The sequence below is a fragment of the Hyperoodon ampullatus genome (genome assembly GCF_949752795.1).
Source record: "Hyperoodon ampullatus genome assembly, chromosome: 9".
NCBI classification, from domain to species: Eukaryota; Metazoa; Chordata; class Mammalia; order Artiodactyla; family Ziphiidae; genus Hyperoodon; species Hyperoodon ampullatus.
In genome coordinates, this window is record NC_136922.1 from 47,352,624 (window position 1) to 47,379,740 (window position 27,117).

The following is a 27,117-nucleotide window of genomic DNA, read 5'->3' on the forward strand; positions in this document are numbered from 1 at the left end:
AATGAGATGAAAAAAATAAGATAAAGAGAAACCCATGCAAGAAAGAAATGAGATCAGAGAAGAACTGGTTGGTTTATAAGCAGGAATGTAAGACAATAAAGTTCAAACTCAAAGACTTAAAAGACTGGAAGAAGCAACTAACTTCTCAACCCCAAACAGTTAAAACTAAAACAGAGAAAGCCTTTGAAGGAACAACAGATGATTAAAATTCAATCTGGGTAAGGATCAAATCAAGGATATAGCCATCACACCTGATACTAAAGCCTCAGCCTGGATGAATGTGGCACTCAGTAAATTCTTAGGCTACAATGGGTCAGGAAAAAGAGACGAAAGGGATCGGTGTCCAACTGAAGCCTTGTAGAGAAAAGATACCTTCAAATAAATAAAGAGGGGGCACATTTAAGAGTGAAAGAGATGAGAAATGTAGCAAATATAAGAGTTACAGCTAGCAAAAATTGTAGGTCTGGCTACAGATACATGAAGCTGATTATAATCAAATAGGTAAGAAGCCAACAAAATTTTTGGAGAGTTGTGCTGCCAAAATGACTACAAGTCTGAATTAAAGGAGAACTTTGACTATTGGAAATTTACAACAATGCTGTAGACAGGAAGCTGCCAGAGAAAACTGCTCAGCCCCCAAGGAGGGTCTATTCTCCAGTGCCTACTTTGGTGGTAGCCAAGGAAGTTACTGGAAAAGGAAGAAACTTTGGGTGGAGTGCCTGGAGAACACGGGACTGGGGGTGGGGCTCTCCTGAGAAGCAGAATCTGGGCATAATTAATGAACATTCTCCAATCTAAGGCGGGGATCCCCCAAAATGCCTGCTCAGTGGGATTCCAGAATTGCTACCACTCAGTGACTTCTGTGTATCTCCCATTCCTCCCCTTTTTGGATGACAGTGGTTTGGGCAGTTATTTTTCCCAGTTACTGGAGGGGACAGAAGGGACAGACTGCTGGTCTTTTTAGTTCATGAAGTCTCTAAAACAAGAGGTGCCACATCTGGACCTGATGAAGAAATACTGAACTTAGAGCATGATGCTATGACTGAATGGGGCCATTTGGGTTATTGCCCTTGGGGAGGGGTGAGTCACTCTGTCTACCGTAGGGAGAGAGAACTGAGTATATGGTGACCACGGAATCATTAGGGCCATTCACTGGCTCTCCACCTTATATCAGGAGACATGTAAGAACTGCAGTTTTCTACCCTCCTTGGAGGTAGGTGTGGCCATGTTGCTTGCTTGGTTCACTGTGTAACATGCCATTAGAGTGCTAGAACAAGGAGCTTTGTGGCCACAGAGAGAGGCCCTTTAAAAAGTGGGTCCTTTCTAACATATAAAAGAAAAGCCTTTAATAGAAGGAGTCAAATTTCCAATACCTTTTCATGTCTGGCCACAAGACAGAAATGGAACAAACACAGAAATCACAAAAGCGGTTCTGATAAGTCATTCTCAAGCCCCCAACGTTTAGATACGTTGTTATAAAAGCCAGACCAAACTCAGCTGTAGTGCCAGAATCCCTTTTGAATGCAAGTATTTTGTAGAGAACTTATGATTCAAATAATTAAGTGAAGCATTTAAGTTTTTCATGACCTAAAAAAAATCAAACTTAAACAATATACAGGCTTAAATAGGCTGCAGCAGGTTGCCAACAGTATGACTTATGTGGCAATGCATAATATTACAGTTTGTCACTTTAGAACATGATAAAATTCCAAACATATCTGAGTAGGAGAGAGAACTTAGGTTCCAAGAGTTAATAACATCCAGGCATGGAAGAAACAGGTCAGGAATAGGAAAAAGGTAGTAGAGACAGTATAAAGAACTCAGAATGGCAGCAAAGACTAGTTTGCTACAAACATCCATTGGTAACTGCTCTAAAATGGTTATGAAAGTACCAGTCACCCTCGCACCTGTTATTCTGCCAACCTGACCATTGCCTTAACTCCTTCCTCTACAGTAGTCACCTCAAGATGTGTTTCCATGGGAACGCTGTGCCAATTTTACAATACAAGTCTTGGGATTCCCTTGCACCATCTATACTGCTGCTGACATTCATGATTCATTCCACTAGGTACCTAAGTAAGTCTAACCATACATATAGCTTTACAGTAATCTCCATGCATGAAAAGACTATGTCCTGAGACACTAAAATCTGTAATCAAATTATCTTTATACCATGATATTTTTTGTACCTTTGGAAACACACACAAGGTGGTATAAAAATTTATCCCAGTGGGACCGGCAATACCATTCTAAGATCTTCCCACAGCAAGAAAGCTGCATGGTTAGGTCACCACTCCAGCAGCCAGATTTCCTTTCCCCACCTAAGACTAGAACTGGGAAAGAGAACGGGGGGGTAACTAAAACCCCGATAAATTTGCTGAGCTCCTACGATGTGTCACGCACTGTACCTAAATGCCTTATAGACTCTATCTCCTATAATCTTACAATCATCCCGCTAGGTACACATAACTATTCACAATGTGTAAGTGAAAGACTTGAAGTAAAGTCGGTTAAGTATTGATGCAAATGTATATGGCTAGTAAACAGCAGAGCTAGAATTTTAAACCAAGTCTTTTTGGTACCAAAACTGAATGCTTTTCATCAACAAAGCACCAAAGACAAGGAGCCCTTAACAAGACATTTGTGTTGGACTTTAATATTTCCTAATATTAGTGAAATACATTTAATTAATTCCATTTCTGTCTTTCTAAATCCATACTTTCCCAAGCCTTGCTCAGCTCTGTGTTCTGAAGATATTTGCTAATTCCACAATATCCACGTTCCAGACTTTCACTTACTTTATATTTATATTTTATGAGTATTTATTAAGTGCTTAGGCCAGATACTGACCAGGCACTGCAAGTGCAGCACTCAACTTATATTTACGGGAACTAATAGCAACCTGAAACTACCCCATTTTGGAGGCAATCCTGAGTAAAACTAAGAGGAATTTAGGAGCTCCATCCCAAAAGTGGAGGAGGCCTGGAACAGTCCTGCTGCCCCCGGCTGAGTATATGGGAAGACATGAGCACTCATGCTTCTGACTTACATGGCCTTGACAGTGGCCTTCTTCTGCCTGGGCTTATCAAGCATGTTCCAGCCTCATTTCCTTAGATACGATTTCAGTATGTTAAAAACTGTCTACAATAAGCAAATTTCACATTTTATAAGTGGGTGAAATATCAAAATTTATTCTTAAAAATCCATTATCAGCCAGCAACAACACTCTTGCCTGGCTAAGCTGTGACCCAACCCAGAACGCCTCTTAATCCCCAAACATGGGAATCCTGGAACTGCTTCCATATGGATGGGGGATGAAGAGTTCACTGCCCAAGACACAGATTGGGAGGAAATCCTTGCAAATCACAAATCTGATACAGGACATGTGTCTAGAATACATAAAGAATTCTGAAAATTCAATCATGAGAAAACAAACCAATAAAAACTGGACAAAAGCTATTAACAGACATTTTCCTAAAGAAGATAGGTGGGTCTTCCCTGGTGATCCAGCGGTTAAGAGTCCACCTGCCAATGCAGGGGACACGGGTTCGATCCCTGGTCCAGGAAGATCCCACATGCTGCGGGGCAACTAAGCCTGTGCACCACAACTACTGAGCCCACGCTCTAGAGCCTGCAAGCCACAACTACTGAGCCCACATGCTCTAGAGCCCACGTGCTGCAACTACTGAGCCCATGCACCTAGAGCCTGTGTTCTGCAACGAGAAGCCACCACAATGAGAAGCCCGCGCACCGCAATGAAGAGTAGCCCCCACTTGCCACAACTAGAGAAAGCCCGCACGCAGCAACGAAGACCCAGTGCAGCCAAAGCAAAAAAAAAAAAGATATGTGGATGGCAAAGAGCCACATGAAAGGATGCACAACATCATTAGTCAATAGGCAAATACAAATTAAAATCTCAATGAGATAACACTATATACCTATTAAAATATTTTATTAACGATTTAAAAGGCTTGCCATGCTAACTGTTGACAAAAATGTGAAGCAACTGGAACTCTTATACACTGTGGTAGGTGTAATAATATAGTACTGTGGCAGTTTCTTAAAAACGTAAACATACACCTACCATATGACCCAGACCTTCTCCTTCTAAGTATTTACCTAAGAAAAATGAAAGCATATGTCCACACTTGTACACAAACGTTATACAGCTTTTTTGGTAATAGCCCCAAACTAGAAAAAATCCAAATGTCCAACAACAGATAAAAAGGATAAACAAACTGTAGCATATCCATAATACTATTCAGCAATAAAAAGGCATGAAGGCCTAAGATACGCTATGACATGTATGAATCTCAAAAAAATCAAGCTGAGTGAAAGAAGCCAGACCACAAAACACTTCTAGGAAATGCAAACTAATGTATAGTGACAGAAAGCAGATCAGTGGTTGCCTGGGGAATGGGAGGTGCAGGGAGGGAGGGTGGGAGGGAGGAATTACCAAGGATCACACGCAAACTTTTGAGGGTGATAAATATATTCATTATCTTGATTGCAGGGATGGTTTCAGGGTATATAAACATGTCAAAACTCATCAAATTGTACACTTTCAACATGTGCAATTCACCATATGCTGATAATACCCCAATAAAGCTATTTTTAAAATCCATTATTAGCATGATATTCTAGATGTTATATAAATGTTGTAGTTCACAATTATTCGTAAAATTGTCTCAAATCTCTTAAACGACTCTGTGTGCGTTACAAATGCAGTCTTTGTATACAAAGCAAGATACTTCTTTCTCTATGCATTCACACAAAACTGAAAAATAAAAGGACAGTGTCTTCACTTTTAATGGCACGCAGACTGCATACAGAAAGCGACCCTGATCGCTACACAGCACAGATCCTACTGCTCTGAAGGAGGGCAGCACAAGTGATATATTTATTTTTTCCTATTATTCTAAGACTTACCTTTTAAGTGATATTACCCATGACAAAAGGATTAAGGTAACCTGGTTTTCTCAATTTGATCACCCTCTTTCAATTTCAACAGACTATTTGACAATATAAATATGTCAAATAAACTGAAATGTCTATGTGGGACTGATAAACAGCAGTCACTTAACTATATAAGAAAAATATATATACACACATTTTTTCTTCACATTGTGTCAAAATCCAATAAATATGTAAATTTCATAGTGCTGAAAAACTAAAATCCTGAACCATGTTTAATCCTCTTCTTCTGTGTGGTGGGTTGTGAATTGCATGGTTAGACAAGAGGAATACAAATTTAGATAACAAGTTTCCTAATTTCTTCCAAGAGATGCCAAAAAAAGACAATGGTCCCATACTTTTGATAGTTTTAATCTTGAAAGACAAGATTATATTACCCAAAACAGCATTAAACAGTATAAAACATTCCAGAAGATTCAATGAGAATGAGAAGAGCCCTGTTACACTTCACGAACAGGTAGCCTTGAGTTTAACTTCATCTGATGGGCACAGATATAAACCAAGAAGAGAAGGAAGGCCTCTCCTATAAGAAGGATCACCAGGAACAACGAACAGAGTGTTTCGGAGACAGCAGAGAGATTAACCTCACTAGAAGCATGGAGGTAAGCAACAGAAATGAAGACTACAAAAGAAGAGACAAATTATTAAAAGGGCTACTAAGTCAAGAAAATGTTAGAATATCCAGAGTGGCTTACCGGGATTCATTTAATATTATTTTCTAGTCTAGGATCTTGAGGAAAGTAGTGTTTCAGAAAGATTAAATTTAAAACAATAGGCTAGACAACATGGTTGGACCGAGTGATTATCATACTAAGTGAAGTAAGCCAGAGAGAGAAAGACAAATATCCTATGATATTGCTTACATGTGGAATCCAGAAAAAAAAATGATAAAAATGAACTTATATGCAAAACAGAAATAGACCCACAGACATAGGAAACAAACTTATGGTTACCAAGGGGGAAAGGAGGGAAGGGATAAATTAGAAGTTTGAGATTAACATATATACACTACTGTATATAAAATAGATAACCAGGGCTTCCCTGGTGGCGCAGTGGTTGAGAGTCCGCCTGCCGATGCAGGGGACACGGGTTCATGCCCCGGTCTGGGAAGATCCCACATGTCGCGGAGCGACTAGGCCCGTGAGCCATGGCCGCTGAGCCTGCGCGTCCGGAGCCTGTGCTCCGCAACGGGAGAGGCCACAACAGTGAGAGGCCCGCGTACCGCAAAAAAAAAAAAAAAAAAAAAAAGATAACCAACAAGGACCTACTGTATAGCACAGGGAACTATACTCAATATCTTGTAATAACCTATAATAGAAAAAAATATCAAAAAGAAAAAATATATATATATACATTATATATGTATATATATGTATAACTGAATCACCAAGCTGTATACCTCAAGCTAACATGACACTGTAAACCAACTATATTTCAATTAAAATAAAATAAAATAAAATGAAATAAAATGCTGGAGAGACTGATTGAGAGAGTGGAGCCATGAAGTTAGAACGTTGTAGCAAAAGGGACTGGACTATGGTGGGAGAAATTTGAATGAAAAAGAAGGGGTGTACAGAAATGTGAAACAGGACCTAGTGACTCTCAACTCTACAAAATACTGATGGAAAGGAATTACTAAAAGACGACTGAAGTTTCAAGCCTGAGGGAGTAAAGAAAGTGATATTAAGAATAAGAAAAGGAAAGTCGGAAAAGGAAATTTAAGAGAAGAAAAAAATTAACTCCATTTCAGACAAGTTTACATGTAGTGAAACAATGACTGGTCCAAATGGAAATATGTGAAATGCAGTTGGAAAAATAGGACATAGTGCTCCAATGAAAGGAGTAAGTTGGAATTTGGGAGCTGTTAGCATGTAAGTGGTAGCTGAAATTACAAACATCAGTGGTATTTCAAACTGAAGATATAGAAATTCAGGGATTGAGATCCTGATCTCTAACATCTCAAATTATATTATGAAAATACACCCCTTTAATGATCACCAAACGGATGTGTATACCCCCATTTCTTCAAATTTTTCAAAAACAGACTTGGCTGTCGTACTGGGGCTAAAATGTTAACTCGACTATATTATTTCACATTTCAAAACTGCAGAAACAACTGACCTCTTCAGTATAATCCAGGGGGGTAAATTCAAATGCCAGGCAGATAACTAAGAGTGAAACCAGCCCAGAGTGACACAAGAGTGAAGGAAAGTTCAGGCTTGGTCTAAAGATGGCACCTCTAGGGAGGGGGAAGATGCCCAGGGAGCCACGAGGAGGAGCCCTTCACCAAAACAAGGCTTGTGAGGAACCAGTGAAAGAGCTTTGAAAGGTTTTGAGCTGGGAAAGCCTGGAATCAGATTTGCATTTGCTGTTATGGCCAAAGTAAAAAAAATAATAATAATAATAATCACTAAAAAAATTAGGACCAGGCTGAGGCTACGGTTAGGGCATCTTCCCACTGACTCCTGGCCACCACCCAAGATGGTCCCAATGCATCTAGGAACCTCTGGGGAATGTAAATTGAACGTGTAAGGTTGCCTCTGTCTGAAGGTCCCTCCCTTTGATGCCTGTGTGTGGGACCATGGGCCTTGGACTCAGAGCTCCTGCTCTCACTGTCACCCAGGCCTCTTGGAGAACATTTTAGCTGAAGTATGTGTTTTATACTATTTCATCCTTTCTAGTACTTTTTCTAACTTATTTGCTTTTTCAAAATGAAACTAGCAGGCTTTCTAATTATAAAGGTAATTTCTATTTTGTATGTGCAGGTAAGTTTTGTACATCCTTAGGAAAAAAATATGGAGAAATATACACCAAACCTAATAGTTGTTGTTACCAGGAAGCATGACCAGTTTATATTTAATTTATGGTTCTTTTGTAGTATTTGCTTTTTTCTAAGTCAAATATCATATATTGTTTTACAATAAAAAATAATTTAAAAAATTTAATGATGTATACTTGATTTACAATCAAGAAAACTGTGTTATTATGTTACTGTGTGCTGTGTTACTTTCAGGTGTATAGCAAAGTGATGCAGTTTATATATATATTATTTTCAGAATCTTTTCCATTATTGAATATAGTTCCCTGTGCTATACAGTAGGTCCTTATTGCAATCTATTTTACATATAGTAGTGTGTATCTGTTAATCCCAAACTCCTAATTTATCCCTCCCCCAGCCCCTTCCCCTTTGGTAACCATGACTGTTTTCTGTGTCTGTGAGTCTGTTTCTGTTTGGTAAATAAGTTCATTTGTATAATTTTTTTAGATTTCACAAATAAGTAATATTATATGATATTTGGCTTTCTCTTTCTGACTTACTTCTTTTAGTATGATAATCTCCAAGTCCATCCATGTTGCTGCAAATGGCATTATTTTATTCTTTTTAATGGCTGAGTAATACTCCATTGTACATCTTCTTTATCCATTCACTCAGGTTGCTTCCATGCCTTGGCTATTATAAATTGTGCTGCTATGAACATTGGGGTACATGTATCTTTTGTAATTAGAGTTTTCACCTTTTCTGGATATATGCCCAGGACTGAGATTGCTGGATCAGATGGTAACTCTACAAAAATAAAGATTTAAAAAAAAATTTTTTTTAAGTATCTTTGGCAGCTCCAACCACTGTTCCATGAAGGGATGTGGGCCCAGTGTCACCAAGTCTGATTTTTCAAGACAAACTAGAAATCCAACTATTATGTAAAAACCTAGTTTTTAGATGATAGCATCAAATTCAAAAAATTTTTAAATACTCTGCAGACTGAATAAATCCTCTTCAAACTGGATTTGGCCTTCAGGTGTCAAAGTTTTAGACCTAGTTTAATAGCCTAAATCTAATCAGAATAAGGAAAAACTGTAAAAGACTTCGGAATTTAGTGGCTATTACGGTTAGCACATCTGTCCTGGTTATCTCCACCTCTGTTTATCTGACTCGGTTATGTTACAACTCTGTAGAGACAGTTGATAACTTGCAGAAAATTGATAGTCATACAAATAATCCCTATCCACAGGATGCAATAATGCTACCCTAGGGACAGTGACCAGTTTTGCAATAATTAATAAATTCAACATTCCCTTATTTGACTATACTGTGTGATGATACTTTGAGTTTTCTTTTGAACCAGTTGTAATATTCTACTAATTTCTTCCTTAACTGATGAGTTAATAAGTCTCTGACAGATTTTTATTTGTATGAAGGAGATGATTTTGTCCTCTTTTAAAGTGTATCCATTACCTTCAGACGACCAATTAGGATTACCCAAATATTCTCCCCCTGTTTTTCCACTCATCTGGGTTTTTTATCTTTGAAAGTTTGTGATATTGGTGTCATGGGTGAGAGGTACAGGCATCTAAGAGGATAAGCAAGAGGGGAGCCAGGAAAGACATTTCAATTGATGTCGCAGATGAGCTCCCAGAACAGTTTGAAGGCCAATGAATTAAAGCATTAATAGAAATTTTATTTCCGTCTCTCTGATTTTTGCTCAGAATCCTACCCCCCACCGCCAAAAAAAAAAAAAAAAACCCACTCAGGAAAGAAAATAAAAACGAACTGAATCTTGGATCTACAGCTGTTTTCCAAACTGTAGGTCTCAACCCTTTACTGGAAATAAACTCAATTTAGTGAATCATGACCAGATCTTTGAATAGAATGACATGGGGCGGGGGGAAGAGGAGGGAAAAAAAGAAAAGGAGAAGCAAAAAGCTTATCAGAGAGTGTCACATGTGGTAAGTAATGTTTATGAACTTTTGCTTGTGGGTGCACGTACTAGGCCCTGACATGAAATGTCACGTTTCATGTTTAGGTTGGAGACAAAAAAGTTTCAAAGACACTAATCCTACTTTGATGCTCACACACTCCCTAAAAGAATTTTGTAAAATCATGCGCTCTCTTGTACATTTTAAGTTGACATCTAAACCTTTACATTAAAAATTATGGAGAATGTAGTTTCTAGCATATTATATTTATATGTTGAAATAAAACAACTGTATCATTCTTTTAAATTTATCTCATGTAATCTAAACACCACAGCATTTTAATATCCACCATCAGCCATTTTAAAATATATAAGCAAGTTCTTTCTTTTCTAACAGCAGGAAATTTGACATTGTTCTATTTTCTCCTTGAACTCATATTTCCATTTCATTTCCACTGATCTGGAGTAGCTCAGAGATGCCCTCAGAACTAGTGCAGCTTTTACAACAAACCCAGATGAATACAAAGCAATGGTGGCAATATCATTTTTAAGAGAGTCTGTCTTCTAATTTATCACTCCTAACCTTTTCACTTGTCACCTAACTGGAAAGTGGTATCATGAACATATATAACAGGCATTAAAAATTGAAGGTACATGATTTAATAAAACTCACTTCCCTATATGACTATATAGTTGCTTTTAGCAAACTGAGACATTAAACATGTATTATTTCCAGCCAAAACAGAACATCTAAAATACTTAGAAAGTCGGAAGACCTCAAGCTACAAATTGATGATTATAAAGCATAGGCATGGGAGGGTTCTAGAAGAGTGCACAGGAGCTCTGAAGAATTTCACGGTATAGATTTCAGCAGGGGCGAAGCTGGGATTTTTTTCCTTGAATTTATAGTTTTTTACTTTTTTTTTTCTAGTCTTACAGTTTAAATCCTTTTCTTATTTTACTTTATATTAAATTAAAGGCAGGAAAAGCTTTTCAGAAATGGGACACGTAGGATTCAAACATGAAATCCTTAAATATAATACAGGAAATCCTAGGTTAAAAGAGTACTGAGGGCAATGAGGGAGGGGGTTGTAGTTTATCGCCGCAACTTGATGACTTTTAACACTTGGCTTTATTTGCCATGGGCAGCAACACCGGGTTGCATTTGATAATCTCAACAGCCAGCTACTCCTCATTCCCATGCAAGATACCTACAACCAGGAACGTTTGCAATCTTAGTTGTCACCATAATAATAAAATCCTGCTATCATGGAAGCATTACATGATCTGGAATTACTAATTTTCTCTAGCAGAATTGCTTTTCAAGCACATGATAAAGTTATTTTGAAAAGTCACAAGTTGGCCCAAGAAAATTTTAGAACAGAACCTTCTTTCTTCTCAGATCCCTTTTCCATCATTGAAAATTGACAGTCTCACTAAGGTAAAAGAGACCTCAGACAATTTTACTCTCCTCCATTGCTCTGTAAATTATCACCCCCCAAAGTCTCTATCAGAATCATCAGGGAAGTTTTGTGTAGTTTTGCTGCTGTTGTTGGATTTTGGGGTTTTGTTTTCCTTTTAATTAACTACCTTATTATTTTCAGAATCAAGAATGGCAGCCTGGGGCTTCCCTGGTGGCGCAATGGTTGAGAGTCCGCCTGCCGATGCAGGGGGCACGGGTTCGTGCCCCGGTCTGGGAAGATCCCACATGCCGCGGAGCGGCTTGGCCCATGAGCCATGGCCGTTGAGCCTGCGTGTCCGGAGTCTGTGCTCCGCAACGGGAGAGGCCACAACAGTGAGAGGCCTGCGTACCGCAAAAAAAAAAAAAAAAAAAAAGAATGGCAGCCTGGGGCTTTCCTGGTGGCGCAGTGGTTGGGAGTCCGCCTGCCGATGCGGGGGACACGGGTTCGTGCCCCGGTCCGGGAGGGTCCCGCATGCCGCGGAGCGGCTGGGCCCGTGAAGCGTGGCCGCTGGGCCTGCGCGTCCGGAGCCTGTGCTCTGCAGCGGGAGGGGCCGCAGCAGTGGGAGGCCCGCGTACCGCAAAAAAAAAAAAAAAAAAAAGAATGGCAATGATAAAGACTGACTGCTTTTTTCCACTACTGTCTCTTACTCATAAAATGAAAAATAGGATAGCATAAAAAAGTCTCCACTGAGAGGAAATCATCTATTACATTAGACCAGAGTTTCTCAACCTCTTCACTCTTAGCATTTTAGATCAGATAATTCTTTGTTGTCAACTACTCCTCTGTAGATGGGTGCGATCACCTAGTATGTGATGCATTCTAGTCAGAAGCCATCTTAATTTCAAGAGGTTTTATTAAAACAAACAAAAACTTCCCTCTTTTTAATGTAGGACATGCAAAAAACATTCTTTTTTTTCTAAAGAAGGATGTTAAATAGTGTGAAGAGACAGAAGTTTCAAAGATAAAGTTGCTGCCTTGGAGAGCTTGTAACAAACCGCGCTTATAATTTATACCATTTTGGTCTCATTCATTGACGAAGAATGTAATTTAGAGGCTTTAGTGTTATCCCGACTCCTCTAAATTAATGATACAATTATATATTTTTACGTTTTAGAAAAGTTACAAGTATAAATCTATGTAACTGTCACACAAAATAATTTGATTTTGGCTTAAATAACACTGATACCTACCAATAAAATACTAGTTTCTAACCACTGTGTTCAATGTTGTAAATCTAAAATGAAAACACACCCTGAAAAAGACCCCAGGCAACTCTAACAAAAGCATCCCTTCACATGAAACAAATACCTTAGGTGATTTATTTAAATAGGTGATTTATTTAATAAAGTAGTAAGGAAGAACGAAGTAGACCAATTGTGAGATCACCCCTCTTTACAACTCTCTATAGCACAGAGAAACGGAGAATCAATTTAAAAAAATAAAGCATTATTCAGTGTGGGTCTTTAAATATCTCTATTTGCTCACTTAAATACATCTAACACACAACAGGAACCATTACATACATCTTCCAAAAAAACTCACTCCTCAATTGCCCATTAAAAATCTACATCATTCGACTTCCAGTACAATCTAACTGCATCATCAAAAGTATTTCCTTCCTAAATAAAAACAAACTTCTAAAATTCAGTCGTTTGTTCATTTGCTCACTTTTTAATTCATTCAACCAACATGTTTTGAAGGCCAAATACTAGCCAGGCACAGTTCTAGGCCCTAGAGAACACCACCAAACAAGGCAGTTTCTCCAAATTCAAGGAACTATCTAATCTATTTGCTGCCTCTTGGCCTGCCTCTCTACCACCTCTCACAAGGCCAGTGGGCACAAAGCATGGTGCTGAGTAAAACCAGCACAGGCCACGCAAGCGGCTAACAAGTTGCTAACAGTCTAGTCAAATATTGTTACCTGTCTGAAGACTTGCTTCAGACTCTTGAGTAAATAAGAAAGCTGACTGTTTCACCTCCTCCCAATTTTTCATCAAAATGCACATAAAGAAACACAAGAAAAAAACTGGCAATAACTATCAACCATATGCCAAAGTCTGAGTCAAATGTCCATGAACTCCACAATCAGTGGGGATTGACCAAGAAGTACAACTGACCAAGAGTTCATTACTGTGCTCTCTGCCACATGCTACATCTTCTGAAATCCTATCCAAGGATGAATGAATGAATAAGCAAATAGACAAGCAAACTATTACAACAGGAGAGTGAACCACAAAGATGAAGAAAGTATTTCATCCATCCCCACTGCCTGAACTTAATTCTAAAACACAGCTGTACCTACCAGAAAAAAATAGGCTGCCAGACATCCCACTGCATGGGAATTCTTTCTAAAGTCTGGCAAAATTGGATTCCCTCCCTTGACCCTCCCCTTCTCCTGGGAGATCTTCTACCTCCATTCAAAGATGATAGTTTTTGGCCTTGGCAAGCAACAGGGAAAAATAAGGAGGGCAATGGCTTATAACTGCCCAAGGAAGACTTTGTAAAACAGGGTCCCAGACAGAAAAAGCTCCATGAGCAGAACACAGGGAAGATATCTACTTTCATGTTCGAAGAATTACAAAATGCTCCTAATTCTCTAATTCATTCAGAGACCTCAACGGTCTGAGCCACGGAAGACTCAGTCTCGGCCTGGCAGACCCACACATCATGAGTTTCTGTTAGCTACTTTGAACTGAACAATCCAAGGAACGTGTGCAACCACCTGTCTTCCAGGACTAGACCCAGAAACTAGAAGCTGCCTGTGATAGAAAGTTCAGTGAGGAAGACGAAAGTAGCCCACTCCCCCAGTCTCTGCTTCAATGAATAAACATAAGGAATGGAAAATATAGACCAAAAGATCAAGAGGAAAAATATCTCCCTGACGATAATTTTCCACAAGAAACAGTTGAACAGTATAGACAACATCTTGGTAACACTCAAAGGGTTGTAAGAGGACACAGTCTCTTCCAACCAGGCTGCTGAGCAGAGCTGGGCAAAACATACCGTCACCCAGATGCTTCAGGATTCTCACTCTCAGACAAGCCCACACACTTCCTTCTTTCTGGGGAAGCACGCTGGGGTTTTCTTCCACCTTTACTAACTTATCGTTCATCATCACTAAGATGTCCAGCAGATACTTTAGGACAATTTGCTCACGCTACTAACAGTTATAAGTTACAATTTATTATTTAAGTACTTAGTGTAACCAGGCACTGTGTTCAGGGATTTACATATGCAAATCTTATTTAATGCTTAAAATAACCCCATGAAGCTTTATTATCTCCCACGTTTATACAGAAATTGAAGCTCTGAAAGGATGAATTATTTTTCCAAAAGTCACCTAAATATCAAGATTTAATCTAGGTCTATATCCTTCACCCTGTGCTGTACTGCTTCAGTGTCCAAGGCTGAGTCATCTTCCCAGCACACATGTCCTACTCTACTCTCCATCTCAGAAAAAAGCATGATGGTCCAAACAGCTGCTAGAGACAGAACCGTAAGTGTTACCTTAATTTCACCCTCTCCCTTTCATCCACTCTCCCCCACCCACTAAGTCCTGCAACCCCATGATATCTCATGAAACTTCTGGTTTCTCTCTATTCCTACTGCCCCTACTTGGGTTCAGCTCACCAACATCTCCAGTTTGATTACTGCAACCCCCTTGAGTGTCTTTCCAACATAGTGGACCCCGCTATGTTCCCAAGTCCCCTTCTACACCATAGTTGTTTGGAAGATGTATGGTCAAGTGACTAGAGCTGGCAAATTATTCTCCCAAGAGCCGTTCACAAAGTTTGGGGTAACCATGCAGGTCTATGTAAACAGTGAAGCAACAATTGTTTGGCTGAAGAGAAAGTGGTCTCAAAAGAGACAGAAGACAGTCTGGATTCTGAAAGCTTTCCTCTTCATGGCTTCAGTTCCTTATAAGGCTAATAAACCTTAGGCTAGTCAAGCTAACCCAAAATTGTTCTAATCAGTTTCCTTTTGACCTAAAAGTAAACTGGCTAGAAGGTGGAGACAACCCAAATGTACCCAAAATAAAGAGTGGATAAACAAAATATGGTATTTACTACATACAATGAACTATTATTCAGCATTAAAAGGAATGAAACTCTGATACATGCTACAACATAGAAGAACCTTGAAGACATTATGATAAGTGAAATAAGCCAGACAGAAAAGGACAAATATTGTATGATTCTACTTACATGAGGTACCTAGAGTAGTCAAATTCATAGACTGTATAATGGGCAGAGAGTTTCAGTATGGGATGATGACGAAGTTTGGGAGATGGATGACAGCAATGGTTGTACAACAATGTGAATGTACCTGATGCCACTGAGCCATCCAATTAAAAATGGTTAAGATGTCAATTTTTATGTACATTTTACCACAATCAATCAATCAAGAAAAAAAAAGTTTAAGCTTGTTTAAAAAGGTCATGTTACTTATACCAAAAGCACCTTGATCAGGATATTCCAAGACATTCATCATCATGAACCCAGAATACTCAACCTAAAATGTCAAACTGATCACTCCCTTTCCAGCGCTCTCCTCCAGCATCACTATTAAGCTCAACTCCTTGGCATGGCATATAAGGAAGACATTCCAAATTCTGCTCTCTACTTAGCTTCATCCTTAATACTCGCCACTCCCCAGTGCCCTACTATACCTTCACCAAGACCTTGTTATCCTCAACAACTAACAGAATCCCCCCATTGGCTCTCTAAAAGAGTACTTGTGGTAATGTCTTAAATATAAATATATATTTTTAATGTATGGCTAACCCAATAAAAGAATTTTAAAAATCTATAGAAGCCAGAAAAGAATCTATAAATCCACAAGGGTATATGCAAATACTAGAGTTAACATTTTCCCTGTGGCCACTTTTGATTTCTAATGGCTAAAAGCCTGGGTTTTAATTATCCATGTCCCACAGGGAAAAAGGACAAAGTCTGTGGCTAAACATCTTTGGAAAAAGGAAACAAAGATCTTCTCTGGAGTAAAATACCCTCAAACTAAACCTCAAAAAAATCAACAAAAAAGTTCCAAGAAACATGAATTCATAATCAAAAAATACTGTACAAATAAAGAAATAAGCCACAGTAAGCAAGAGTCAACAGAATCAAAAAACTCTACAGAATCAGACCCATGAAGACTGTGGGTATCAAAACTAGACCATAAACAGACTTACTTTATATTCTGTAATATATGGAGAAATAAAGGGAGACCTAAAACTATGACAAAAGAGTATCAATAAAAACTACTACGATTTGTAAAAAGAACCAAACAGAACTTCTAGAAACAAATAAAAACTAGTATTGAAATTAAAGCAAATGACTCACAACTGCATAAAGAATTAGTAAACTGGAAAATTAGAAAAAATTATCCAGAATTCAGCACAAAGAATCAAAACCACTGAATTCTAAAACAGAGATCAAGAGCACATGAGGTCCTTCCTACTTCTAATCAGAGTTCCAGAAGGAGTTAGAGAATAGGAGAGAAGCAATATTCAAAGAGATAATGGTTGAAAATGTCCAAGTGCTGATAAAGACAAGATTATCGGATTCACAAAGCACAACATATTCACCAGAAAACTAAATAAAAGAACTCCTCATCAGGATACATTATACAGTAAAACTGCAGAATACCAAAAACAAACTGAAGATCAAGCAGATAGAGACATGAAAGAACAAAATCACAATTTAAAAGAAAAGCAAATATTATAAGAGTAAAATAATATCAGAGTAGTCTTGAGAGAAATTAATTGTCCATTTAGAATTCTATGTAGATAATAAACCTATCTTTTGAAAACACGGATGAAATAACAATATTCAGAAAAACACAAACTGATGGAATGTACTGCCAACAATTCTCACTGAAAGAACTTCCGAAGAAGGTACCTCAAAAAAGCGGGGGGGCAGGAAACAACAACAGAAAAAAAAGTTGGGGGCTTCCCTGGTGGCGCAGTGGTTGAGAGTCCGCCTGCCGATGCAGGGGATACGGGTTCGTGCCCCGGTCTGGGAAGATCCCACATGCCGCGGAGCGGCTGGGCCCGTGAGCCATGGCCGCTGAGCCTGCGCGTCCGGAGCCTGTGCTCTGCAACGGGAGTGGCCACAACAGTGAGAGGCCCGCATACCGCAAAAAAAAAAAAAAAAAAAAAAAAAAAAAAAGTTGGGACGTAAACATAAATAGTAAGTGAAGAAAATGATACATATATGAATAATTCCAAGCAAATACTAACTGCATAAGATAATAATAATGCCTAATTTGTGGAGTTAAAAGGAATCAAGATAGAACTAAAACGCTAGACAACAGCATACAATTGGAAAAAGGTCAGTGAAGTTGTAGGTTCTTGTCTTGACACAGAGTAAAGTAACTTTAGACTTTAATGTGTTTGTTAAAGCGTGACCACAAAATATTTTATTAAAGAATATGTAACATTCAAACTAATAGAGAGGAATAAAGTGGAATTATGGAAAAAAACAAAAAGTCAATTCAAAAGAAGGCAAGAGAGGAGAAAAAAATCAACAACAACAAAGCAGAACACACAGGAAGCACAAAATGACTGTTAAAATGAATCCAAATATATCAGTAGCCACAATCGATGTAAATGGAAAAAAGACAGAAAAACTAAACCTCTAGCTATATGCACCATTTACGAGAGAAACACCTAAAACATAAGGACCCAGAAAAGTTGAAAGTTATCAGGCCAACACAGACACAAATACCACAAGGGTCACACAGTATAAATATCAAATAAGGTGTATTGGTGATAACATAAAAAGCACAGAAGTGGCAAAGCACTCATGATCCACCAAACACTAGTGTTCCCAGAAAAAAAAAATCCAGCTTCCACATAACCATTCCAGACTTCACATTATACTGCAAAGCTATGGTAATCAAAACGGTGTGGTACTAGCACAAAAATAGACATACAGATCAATGGAAGAGAATAGAGAGCCCAGAAATAAACCCACACACCTACAGGCAATTAATCTTCAACAAAGGAGGCAAGAATACACAATGAAGAAAAGAAATTCTCTTCAACAAGTGGTGTTGGGAAAGCTGAACAGCTACAAGTAAGTCAATGAAATCAGAACACTCCCTCACACCATATACAAAAATAAACTCAAAATGGTCTAAAGACCTTAATATAAGACATGGCACCATAAAACTCCTAGAAGAGAACATAAGCAAAACATTCTCTCATATAAAATGTAGCAGTACTTTCGTAGATCAGTCTCCCAAGGCAAAAGAAATAAAAGCAAAAATAAACAAATGGGACCTGATCAAACTTAAAAGCTTTGGCATAGCAAAGGAAACCATAAACAAAACAAAAACATAACCTATGGAATGGGAGAAAATATTTGCAAATGATGTGACTGACAAGGGGTTGATATCCAAAATATACAAACAGCTCATATAACTCAACACTGAAAAAACAAACATCCCAATCAATAAATGGGCACAAGACCTAAATAGACATTTTTCTAAAGAAGACATACAGATGGCAAACAGGCACATGAAAAGATGCTCAACATAGCTAATTATTAGGGAAATGCAATTCAAAACCACAATGAGGTATCACCTCACACCTGTCAGAATGGCCGTCATCAAAAAGTCTACAAATAATAAATGCTGTGGAGGGTGTGGAGAAAAGGGAACCCTCCTACACTGTTGGTGGGAATGTAAATTGGTGCAGCCACTATGAAATACAGTACAGAGGTTCCTTAAAATACTAAATTAGACTACCACATGATCCAGCAATCCCACTCCTGAGCATATATCCAGAAAAGATGAAAACTCTAATTAGAAAAGATACATGCACCCCAATGTTCATAGCAGCACTATTCACAATAGCAAAGACACAGAAACAACCTAAATGCCCATAAACAGATGACTGGCTTAAAAAGAGGTGGTATGGGGTTTCCCTGGTGGCACAGTGGTTAAGAATCCGCCTGCCAATGCAGGGGACATGGGTTCAAGCCCTGGTCTGGGAAGATCCCACGTGCCCGTGCTCCACAACTACTGAACCTGGGCTCTAGAGCCCGCGAGCCACAATTACTGAGCCCACGTGCTACAACTACTGAAACCCGCACGCCTAGAGCCCATGCTCCACAACAAGAGAAGCCACCGCAATGAGAAGCCGGTGCACTGCAACGAAGAGTAGCCCCTGCTCGCCACAACAAAGGAGAAGCCCGCGAGCAATAACGAAGACCCAACACAGCCAAAACATAAGTAAATTTAAAAAGAAAAAGGAGGTAGTATATGTATACACACACACAGAGTGGACGATTACTCAGCCATAAAAAAGAATGAAATACTGCTATTTCCAGCAACATGGATGGACCTAAAGAATATTATACTAAGTCAGTCAGACAGAGAGAGACAAATACTATATGACATCACTTATATGTGGAATCTAAAAAATAAAAAAATTAAATCTGTTTACAAAACAGAGGGCTTCCCTGGTGGCGCAGTGGTTGAGAGTCCGCCTGCCGATGCAGGGGACACGGGTTCGTGCCCCGGTCCGGGAAGATCCTACATGCCGCGGAGCGGCTGGGCCCGTGAGCCATGGCCGCTGAGCCTGTGCGTCCGGAGCCTGTGCTCCGCAACGGGAGAGGCCACAACAGTGAGAGGTCCGTGTACCGCAAAAAAACAAAACAAAAAAAACAGAAACAGACTCAGACATAGAAAACAAACTTATGGTTACCAAAGGGGAGAGGGAAGCATGGAGAGATAAATTAGAAGTACAGGATTAACAGATATAAACTACTACACATAAAATAGATAAGCCACAAAGATTTACTGTACAGCACAAGGAACGATATTCAATATCTTGTAATAACCTATAATGGAAAAGATTCTGAAAGGAATATAAAACTGAGTCACTTTGTACACCTGTAACTAACACAATATTGTAAATTAATTATACTTCAATTAAAAAAAATAAAAAGAATCCAGGCTCCACACATTTGGGCAATTCTGTCATAATGGAAGCTTACTGCTTAAAGAAGTGCCTTGCTAGGAAGGAGCTGCTGGAGCCCACAGGCTGGTATCAGTCTGCTCCTCCTTTGAGCTGAGACCTGCTAAGTCAGCTCTCTGATAAGCCACCAAAGAGATGAGGAAATGAACATCCAAGCTCATGAGTCTTGCCTCCCTTAGGTGAAGTACTGGAAGGAAAAAGAGACAGCAAACAAATTCTAACAAAAAGAAAGCCGATGTGTCTACAGTAGTAGCAACAAAATTAACTTTAAGGCAAAAAGCATGATTTGAGACAGTCACTACTTCATCGCACCATTTTATTTCATAATCTTCATCTTGTATGTAGTGAAAACCAAATCTTCAAAAAAATATAGCACAAGTCATCAGAAGTTCAAGGAGAAACTGCCAATGCTACCATTTGCAATTCTCTCTATAATTGAGACATTAATCAGACAAAAGGTAAGAAAACAGAAATAGCTGAATACTGCAATTAACAAGTTTGATCCAATAACTGGAAAACACAAATTTTTTCTGAAGAATACATGAAACATTTGCAAAAACTTGATGTCTTAAAGCAAGTCTCATACTTTCACAGAGTTAGTATCAGACAGACCATACCATTTGATGATAATGTAATTACACTAGAAATTAACAGCAAAACAACTTTAATAAATAAAACCTATATATTTGGAAACAAAAACAACCCTTGAATCAAAGAAGAAATACGCTGTAAACTAGAAAATATTTAAAACTTAATGATGATGAACATCTACTTATGAACAACTTGTGGGATATGCCTAAAGCAGAAGGTACAGGTTACTATACCGAACCCAGAACGTTTTACAGGTGAGTTCTACCTAACAGTCAACGAACAGGTGATCCAAGTTTACACAAAATCTAGAGAATAGAGAAAACACTCCACAACTGATTTCATGAGACTACTCTAATGCTAATAATACCAAAATCTGACAAAGACTATATACAAGCAAGGAAAACTACAGGGCAGTCTCACTCATGAACATGAATGCAAAAATCCTAAACAAAACAATAGCAAATCAAATCCAGGAATATGAAATAAAAGACATCATAACCAAGTTGTGTTTCTTCCAGGAATGTGAGTGTTATTCACCACTGAAAAATATATTCATTTCAATCATCTCAAGGCAAAAAAAATGCATTTGATCAAACTCCATAAACACTCAGTTAAAACTTTTATCAAACTAGGAATGGAAGGGAAAGTTCTTAACCTAATAAGTAGAACTCCAAGTTGTGAAGGACTTCCAGGAGGGCTCTTTAAAGGGAGCTGAGTCCCATTAAGGTAGACCCTTTTGTCTGCCCACTTCTTTGCTGCTTGGAATGGGGACTACATGGCTGATGTTCTACCACCTACCCTGGTCTATGAGGTGATGCGGATCAACGGGAATTCTCCTACACTCCTGACAGGAAGATAAATCGGTATTACGCCACTTACGAACGGCTACACGCGTGATAAAACTATACAGAAAAGAGAGTGTTTCTTTCTGGCTGGTAGAGAGGAGGACTTAACTGAGGATGCCCACACCTAATGGTGACGTTCCATTTCTTACTCTAAATGAGAGGCCCACATGGGCTCACTTCATTTCTCTGGAAACTATACGTATCAGCTATATATACTCTTCTCTGTGCATTAGATAACACGTAATAAATTTCACGTGACTGAAAAAATATCCAGGAAGCTATTTTAAATTATCTTCTTGCTCATCTCCCTGTTTAGAAAAAAAGATGCTCTTGGTAGGCAGAAGTGCTTTTTTTAACTGTTATAAAACAGTGCTATTAGCATCTGGTGCTTTAAGGGCTGCTCGTTAAAAAACAGTTGCTATTAAAGATATTCATGTGTACTCTATCCTATATAATGCGATCAACTTGGTTTCCAAACCCTCAAGTGCAGATGTTAAGGCTCTACACGGAATATAAAAGAGGCTCTGCTCACTTGTACCGACAACCACTTTTTTATGCACCAACTGACATGCACCCTGCATCTGCTAACGAAATCCTTCAGATGTTTCAGTGACAGCAACATTAAAAAGCAAATATATTTACATAGATGCTAAGTGCTAAATAAACACAGAGAGATGCAAACAATCATTTAATTACGGCACATCAGATTTCCATCTTAAATTGCCGAGTGATGTCTCAAACTGGAACTTCTTAGCTTAAGGCAACTGCGGGACTAAACTGGAGACTCTAGATAGGTACCTGAATTGGCTTTAGGCAAATTGATGGACTCGGTTTCCAAAAAATAATAATATCCGCCACCACCACCCCCGATTTTTTTTTTTTTCCAATTTCCGGAGCACCGTTGGCAGGTTTTTTTTATGAGCACTCATTCGGGAATATCGCTGGCAAGACAGGTATCAAATCCTGGAAGATAAAGCCCCCAAAATCAACAGCCACATGAGCCAGCAACAGATTCAAGAATCCCCTCAAATCTCCTTCAAACGCGTTATCCTCCACACCTCCTCATCTCCCCTCCAGAGTCCTGAGGTGTGGAAAGCAATAGGGAAAAAGATTCCTGGGGAGTTAAGAAGAAAGAGTCCGTAAATCATATGGACAAAACTCAGTCAGCTGGGACCTTGCCATTGAGTTATCTAACTTCCTCATTCTGCGGATAGGTAAATTATGTCTCGGAAGAAACGCACCTGCTCAGAATCTAACAGCCATTTAAATTCGTCTCCTCTCCTAGCCCAGTGGTCCTTCCCTCACCCACTCCCAAATGCTTCAATTCGTTGCTAACAGTGAGGTGAGAAAACCCGCACCTCCACAGTGTGCCCAAAACGTCGGGGCTAGAAAGGGTCATAGAGGTAATGGGGTCAGGCCCCTCCTCTCACAGGTGGGGAAACTGACGAAGGAAAGTGACGCAGCTGGGGAGGTAAATCAGCGACTCTCTGCCACCGAGCAGCAGGAGCTTCACAAAGGCTATGAAAATCACTGGCGACCCCACTTCTCGTTTCCAGAAGGGCAGGGGTCAAAAGGAGACCCGCTCCCTAGATTTCATTCAGCAAGAACCCCGCGCTTCCCAAGCAGAAGTGGGAAGAGGGGAGGCGGGGAAATGCTAACAGCTGGTGGCGCAGCACCGAGTGCCACGGCGAAACAGGTACCGACTCCCGCCTCTCTCTTCCGCAACAGTAAGGCTGCGGCGACTCCCGCGAGAAGAGGTACCTGAGGCTCACGCCGCAGTCCCCCGCCGCACCAGCACAGGAGCCCGCCACCCTGCTTCCGGGGTTAAGTCGCGGCGGGGAGGACCGAGCCCTCAAAAGGGAGCCTCAGCCCCGCCCCATCCAAGCCCCGCCTCCACGTACGCTTCGCGGAAGACTCAGGTAACTTCCGGGACGCCGCGCGTCACTAAGCAGCCGATCCCCACTTCCGGACGGGTCCTTGCCTTTTTCTTCGCTTTCGGGTGACTGCGCGATGGCAATCGAGATTTCCGTGCGTTTGATTGGTGGAGCGAGAGAGCTGGTCTCCGCCGATTGGTTTCGGAGGAATCCGCCCCGTAGACGTCCGTGGGGCGCACAGTCTCAGTTGTCCGCTAGTTTCCGGCCGGCTGCCGGCCTTGTGTTACAATCATGGTGGACGTGATGGAGTCGCCCAAGGTGCGCATCAACGCCAGCATGCTAGCTCAGTTCATAGACCAGCCCGTTTGCTTCGTAGGGAGGCTGGAGAAGGTGCGCACACTCACCACCCTGGGCTCCTTGGGGGAGGGGATCCGTGACAGGGTGGCGGCCTCAGGGTGTGTAACGGAGGGTGAAGGAGGAGGGACAGCCTTATAGCATCACTGCGCTCCCCATTGCTTTATTTCTCACAAGGGAACTTTTTGCACACTTTTTAACCATTGCAGCCCTATTTTGGCGCTTCTTTTAGGACGCGGAATCGCAGCGTTTTCGAACGCGCTCCTTTCTAAATTCTAGCGTCCCACCCTCGTTTGTGTTTACTTAAAGGAAATTATAGACATAACTCCATCTACTTCCTGATTTTTTAGTTACCCAGATTTGACAACTAGTCCAGTTTTCGTTTCCTTCTTTTATGCAGTTTCCTCTTAGACTTCGTTTTCTCGTTGAAGTCGCTTTTCTATAAAACATTCTTTGATTGTACTTCACTGATCCAATACCTGTCTGTTATTTTACCCCATTATTAGAGTGCAGCCCCTCATCCTGCTGGTGAGAAGCAGGCCCAAAGTGTCGGGATCAGGGAACCGAGAAAGCTTTTGTGTAAAGGCTTATTAGTTTATTTCAGTCACATATCTTCTTGAAATAGGTGTATTCGGACTTCACAGATAGGGAAATTGGTTAGGAGTAGTGTATGGTTCAAGGCCGCAGTAAGTAGCAAAGCTGTCATACAAACGAGGTCTGACTGCACTCTGTCGCAGTCTTACAGGACTAGAACCCAGGTTTTCTGACAACCAGTTCTCTCTTTACTTCCTCATGCCTAATTTTTAAAAACATATCCTCTGTGGGATACGTACCATTTAAATCATGGGTGGCAGTTGATCTCACTTTTAGATAATATGGACTCTTTAATTGTTTTTAGCATAGGGTTGCCAGATTTAGCAAATAAAAATACAGGACACATTTGTATGGAAAATGTTTGTTGTTTATCTGAAATTCAGATTTAACTGGGCATCGTTTGATCAGGTATGTATGCTAACACACGATAATGTGAACCAGTTGAACTGTTCAAAAACAATTGCTTTGTGTGCATCGATTAAGTAAGTTTGGGTCAATCTGCTCATCTTTTGTCAAACTTTTAATCTTTTTATTTTTCAGATTCATCCCAGTGGGAAAATGTTTATTCTTTCAGATGGAGAAGGAAAAAATGGAACTATTGAGTTGATGGAGCCTGTATGTTTTAAGTATTAATTCTATGTATATTATAATTAATTCTTCATCTTGTTTTGGTTTGTTGCTCATGTTTCTGATTCTTGGAGTGGATGTATAAAGGACCAGCTTATCAAACTTCTCTCTCTCTAAAATCAAATATTTGTCCTCTTCTTACATTATATTTCTCTTTACATTTCTAACCAATGATTGTTTGGGCTCTGTCATTTTTTAAATACACCCCTTAAATGCTGGGTGACAATTCTCATTCCTTATGAAAATCACATAAGAAAAATCTGTTTAAATCACTTTTTCCTTCCTCAAGAGTTTTATGTTTTTAAAATTTGGTTTTCTGTTTTTGTTTACATTTATTTTCAGTTGTCACTTACTTGTTTTTACATTTTATGTTTATTGTACTTAAAAATATTTTCTTGGTCTTTTATGAAGACAGATCTGTATGCTGTTTGGTTAATGGATGCAGAACACACTGTACAAATGTAGTTAATAGAAAGTTCCTTTCAATGGGTCCTTTTAAACAAATTACTCCTTGTGGAAATGCTGAACATTCTCAGTATCTTTAAGTGATTTTGTCTTCAACTTAAACATTTAACTGTATCTTTGGACCCAAAGCCACTGCTGAAGGTAACAGGACTAGTGACGTGCTAACAGTAATAAGTACTCAAACATTTTTTAACAAGTTTTAATTCCATTTTTATATTGATAAATTTTAAAATTATTTTGTTACATGAAATGAAAGATAAGATTAGTAAACTGTAGAACAATTTTCCAAGTTAATTATCAACTGAAAATGTGATAACACCAAGTTGACATTTTGTTCTTTGTGTTAGCTTGATGAAGAAATCTCTGGAATTGTGGAAGTAGTTGGAAGAGTAACGGCCAAGGCAACCATTATGTGTGCATCTTATGTCCAATTTAAAGAAGATAACCATCCTTTTGGTAAATAAAACATTCTGTAATTCATGAAATTAGGTGGAAAACAGTTTTATTTTTAAATTGCTATATCTTGGTCTTGAGTTTCAGTCCTGCTACCTTTTCAATTTCTATAGAATTTCCTGATCCCAAAGGAAAATGGTAGGACATTTTGGCCTGCTTCTAAACAGTGCTTGTGTATGTAAGAAACTCAACAAAGATTAATTAATATTTGTGGAAAGAAAAGTTTTTAAATGGGGTAAACAAAAATAATGTTAATAGTTTTGTTTGTTTGATTTTAATATATAGATTAAAGGCATCAAATAATGCACAGCACCTAAAACACAACCAGGCAAGAACTGTGCCTGTACAATGGATGTCAAAATGGGTGGTCTCCTATACTCCATGTCTTTTATTTTTTGGAGCCATAGTTAAATAAATATGATGATCTATATCTCAGTTTTAGGAAATGGATTGTGAAAACAAGTTGACCTCTAAAAGGGAGAGAAAAGAGAAATAGGTATAACTCTTTAGATAGTAATTGATGTTACAGCTTTCCACTGTAGATTAAATGTTTGCTGAACTGTTTCTTTCAGATCTTGGACTTTACAATGAAGCTGTGAAAATTACCCATGAGTTCCCTCAGTTTTTTCCTTTGGGGGTTGTGCAGTATGGTTGAACTTGATGAATTTTTTATGATTGCTAATGAGCTACATTGAAGATTATTAAAGGAGGCCCCTGATATTTAAAGGAGAGATTCCTGTGATTTTTAATACTTTTATTTGTTCTCTTTTTAATTTCATTTACCTAATGTTATTAGATATTCCAGTATGCCATTTTCAACAGAACTGGTTTATTGACAGTTCTCACCTGAGTCCTAATAAAGAATCATTTCTCTGGCATATGGTCAGATTAGATGCAAGAAAAAAGCAGCTGGCTGAGTTTAGTTTTCTGTTTTATTAATAAAAGTTTAAATGATACATATCGTTGGTCATATCATTCTTATTCTTTTAGTCATCTATTCAGGCACAAACTTGGAATTTCATAGCTGTAAGGTCAGGACTTAGACTTACCAAATGAAACCCTGGGCCAATTGTGTTAAGAATTTACTTGCTACCTCATGAATTACACCATGTTGATTACTTCCTTGACACTCTGTGAAAAATGATTTTATTAAAACAGCAAATAGAATCCAACATCTTATGTAATTTGTGAGTACCT

The 27,117-nt window shown here is 39.1% G+C and overlaps 1 protein-coding gene across 2 annotated transcripts; it reads left to right on the top strand.

Moving 5' to 3' along the window:
• The first annotated feature begins 23,708 nt into the window (after nucleotides 1-23,708).
• Nucleotides 23,709-26,876, top strand: RPA3 (replication protein A3). Of its 2 annotated transcripts, XM_079711058.1 has the most exons (5): nucleotides 23,709-23,817; nucleotides 24,916-24,990; nucleotides 25,815-25,923; nucleotides 26,034-26,058; nucleotides 26,493-26,582. In XM_079711058.1, coding segments are annotated over exons 1-5 (309 nt in total). In that variant the 5' UTR covers nucleotides 23,709-23,718; the 3' UTR covers nucleotides 26,494-26,582. The 2 variants fall into 2 exon arrangements, with proteins under 2 accessions (XP_079567184.1, XP_079567183.1); XM_079711057.1 differs by lacking the exon at nucleotides 26,034-26,058 and having other exon boundaries at nucleotides 26,493-26,876.
• The last annotated feature ends 241 nt before the right edge of the window (nucleotides 26,877-27,117 follow it).